The 3,637-nt window shown below is 38.5% G+C and overlaps 1 protein-coding gene across 1 annotated transcript; it reads right to left on the bottom strand.

Moving 5' to 3' along the window:
- Positions 1 to 698: 698 nt before the first annotated feature.
- Positions 699 to 3,395, bottom strand: LOC113643514 (P2Y purinoceptor 14). Its single transcript, XM_027147799.2, has 2 exons — positions 2,909 to 3,395; positions 699 to 2,123 (listed from the first exon to the last, which is right to left on the bottom strand). The coding sequence occupies exon 2, from the start codon at positions 2,119 to 2,121 to the stop codon at positions 1,078 to 1,080; it is 1,044 nt and encodes a 347-aa protein (XP_027003600.2). The 5' UTR covers positions 2,122 to 2,123; positions 2,909 to 3,395; the 3' UTR covers positions 699 to 1,077.
- Between the last annotated feature and the right edge of the window lie 242 nt (positions 3,396 to 3,637).

The following is a 3,637-nucleotide window of genomic DNA, read 5'->3' as shown; positions in this document are numbered from 1 at the left end:
CTGGATATGGAGTCTTCAAGTACTTTATGCAAGAATACCTTCTGTGTCCAAGTAGTTCATTAAATTGAACTACAATGCTGACTGCACAGAAAACATCTGAAGAAGTTACGTTTAAAACAAATCCATATACAGAAATGTATTCGGAATTCACACAGTGGTGACAGTGTATACTTCCTTAGAATATGAGCCATGAACTGATCCAGGACATTTGCCTGAATTCTGTTTATCAGGGACTGAGAAAAAGCCATGTAAACAGGTGATAAAGTGACTCAAGGGGTCCTAAATAATAAACTGCTATAACCCAGTTTGTTACTACTAGATATTTCGGGAAGTCTGTACATTTATATTTTTATCCTTAATTGCATTCCTTATGTTTGAATACTGGACAGATGCAAAAAGCATTTCATCTGCATGTCGTACTCTGTATGTATGCGTATGTGACAAATACAATTTGATTTGATTGATGTTTTTAGGAGGCGGGAGGAAACTACCACAGAAGACAGCCCACACAAATAGTAACGAGCACAGGATCAACTCTGAAATCAATGTGGCACTGGGAGTGAATATCACTACCTTGACATTCAACAGCCCTCAGTACATTGCCCTGAAAGATTGCATGGGTGGTTAGTCTGAGGCTTTATGAAGAATGAAAACTTACCCAAATTATGTAATTATGTTATTCATATGTATTTATTGAATTGTTTAAAACATAAATATTGTGTTTGTGAATATAAATGTAAAATAGTAAAAAAAAAGTTTCATTCAATCCGCATTTCTTTCTACAGCAGAATTCTATTTATCATGGAAACACACATTTTGGGTTACAAAATTGTATAGATGTCCCAGCTTTTATGAGTTTTACAGTATTGAGTTTGATAATGCTCATGAGATTAAAAAAACATTTTTAGGTAATCGTTGTGACCTTTTAGTGATGAAATTATTTGGTCAAAATGAGACAGAAACTGGAACATACAACACTGCTCATGTGCTCATTTTGGTTTTGGTTTGTGATTGACCCACTGCAACCACCTGGGTGTCTCACAACCTTCAGATCCTGTTTCTGTTTCCATTTCTTCTCTACAAATTGCTGGTGCTTACTCTGTGGGTAACAGATGGTATCCCATTAATAGTCTCTGCAGTTGACAGCTTTTGCAGAAACAACTCTCGAAATGCTCTGCACATAAGGAAGTACACCAGAGGGTCTAGACACACATTAAATGAAGCCATAAACAATGTGACCTCTTTTGCCTGAAAGAGCTGGTTTTCGGTTTGAGCGCTAAGACTGGTGTTGAAACTCTGGCTCATAGTGTATGGTACTCGGCAAACATGATATGGCACAAAGCAGAAAAAAAACACTGCCAGCAAGCTGAAAATACTTTGATTAGACTTCTGTTTTGCTTTGCTCCTTCCCTTCTTTACTCTTTGGTAAGAGCGGTACACCTGGCAGGATATGGAAGAGTAGCAGAAAGTCATGAGTACAAGTGTCACCCAGAAGATACCCACAGCACAATGGGCAGAGACTTTATGCCATCGTAGTCCGAGCTCACTCTTTAGGTCCATACAGGAGCTGCCCTCTACAGCAGGTTTGTTAGTCAGCAGTGTGTTGGGGAGCATGCAGAGTAGCATCAGTGCCCAGGACAGAAGCACCAGACATCTGGCCACAATTACCTGCTGCAGGAAAGAGGAGAGCCATAAAGAGCAAGGCCGAGCTGAGCATGAGGACGCATGCACAATCTTGATATAGCGCTCCAGGCTGATGAGGCTCATGAAGATGATGCCAGTATACATGCCTATATAAAAGAGCACAGCTGTGTAGCGGCAGACCACCAGTTCCATGTAAGGTCCACCTAAGCCTCGGTCTTTGGCCACACGCCAAGGGAAGGAGAAAAGCATGAGAAGGTCAGCCACCAGGATGTTTTTCAAGTACACCACCAGGCCTGAGGTGCTGGGTACTCGGAAGAAGATCCATGCTGCAAAGCCATTCAAAATCAATCCAATGGCACAGATCAGAGCATAGAGCACTGGGAGCACCTCTTGTGTAAATACACTGCTGGAGTTTGTGTTGTTTCCACCTGGAAGCCCCACACTGCTCGGGGGCAGAGTGTAATTTCTGTAGTTCATACCTGAAAAATACCACAAGACTTATACCATTCACCTTTCACTCTTATTTTCTTAAAAATCTTCAAGGACAAAGTTTTAAAAGGCTTTCTGTGTGTAATAGCAATGATTATGTTTGTAGTCACAGCATAGTCTTAACTTAGCTTTTGTTTGTTCACTTGTGTTTACATATTACTACTTAACCCATTTAATGTGGAATTTTGTCATTAAGCTTGCTTAAGAAGGAAGCTGCTGACAGATAAGGAAACATAAACATAAGAGATATGTTAGAAATCATTTGGACAGGATTTAGTCAATGTTTACAGTATGTTGTTACAGGAACACTGAATTTTGGAAATTTTGTCAGAAATGTCAAATCTTTTAGTATAAATATGGCTTATGGGTATAAATAGTATGGCTTCAAGCAATAAACTTCACATTCAGCCTCTGAATGTTATCACTACCAGATCATGCAAAATTCAAATGGAGATAAGCCATGCATAAATGCAAATGAATTACATTCAAACAGAGTTTCCTGACCATTGTATTTTCAATACCTTTTTATGTAAACTAATCAAAATCCAAAGGAACATAACTATATTATACAAACATACTGTAAACACCAGTGAAAAAATAGAATAATACCTTGATAACAAAAGTTAGTCTGGGATTTAAAGAGTAAAGCAAGGTGTTATTTTGTATCATTAACTCAATCAATTATTGATTCACACATTCACACACTGTTGTCCCCATACAAAACAAACAATCAAATTATTTGGTTATTCCAAATGATAATAAAAATTATACTAACCTTGAGAGCTGTAAACAAGCAAGCATACAAACACCTAGTGAGATTCAGTGGAAATAATATGAGGCAGGAAGTAATCAATGGCAGATAATGTCTTGCCTTAATGTGGGTGGACTCTGCTTAGAAATAGCACCAGTGAGTACAATAATGCTTTCACAAATGAAAAACATACAGGAATAGTCCTCGGAGCTTGCTGTTTTACTTCTATATCCTCTTCTGGAATCCCTGTTGTGAGCTCTTCAGCCTAAAGAAAACACAAACATTCTCCAGTCTTTTGCAGCTGCCTGCTCCATCTTTGCTCAATTTGGAAACATTTCCCACAAACGTTCCTGTCTGTCTCTCTTTTATCAGAGATGTTCCCTCCAGTGCTCAGTGGGATTTTGTGGGGGCTAACGTTCATTGGGTCTAAAGAAGAATGAAAAGTCCTGTCATTTCTGTCATTCTGTTTCCTTCCTGAAAGTTCTCAACATTTAAAGACTCCTGAAGCCATGTACACCAGTCTGTATGGCTACTAGTATTATTATCTCTTTGTTGATAAATGCAAGCTGTGTTTCAAAATCACTATGTCATCAAATGATGGTTAGAACTTCCTCAGAACGACTTTGTCATGAGTCAGGAGACCGTTTTGGTTATAGCTGAAGTTGTAAATTTTGCTGTTGTTGATTTTCAGACCGAGATTACTGAAAATAAAAGAATGTATAATATCATCAGAGGAAAGTGTCCAGTGAAACA

Source organism: Tachysurus fulvidraco, chromosome 11 (assembly GCF_022655615.1).
Source record: "Tachysurus fulvidraco isolate hzauxx_2018 chromosome 11, HZAU_PFXX_2.0, whole genome shotgun sequence".
NCBI lineage: Eukaryota > Metazoa > Chordata > Actinopteri > Siluriformes > Bagridae > Tachysurus > Tachysurus fulvidraco.
This window is presented reverse-complemented; position numbering and strand designations above follow the sequence as displayed.

Excerpts from the sequence above, each read along its gene's own strand:
- LOC113643514 (XM_027147799.2), bottom strand. The coding sequence starts at position 2,121 with ATGAACTACAGAAATTACACTCTGCCCCCGAGCAGTGTGGGGCTTCCA.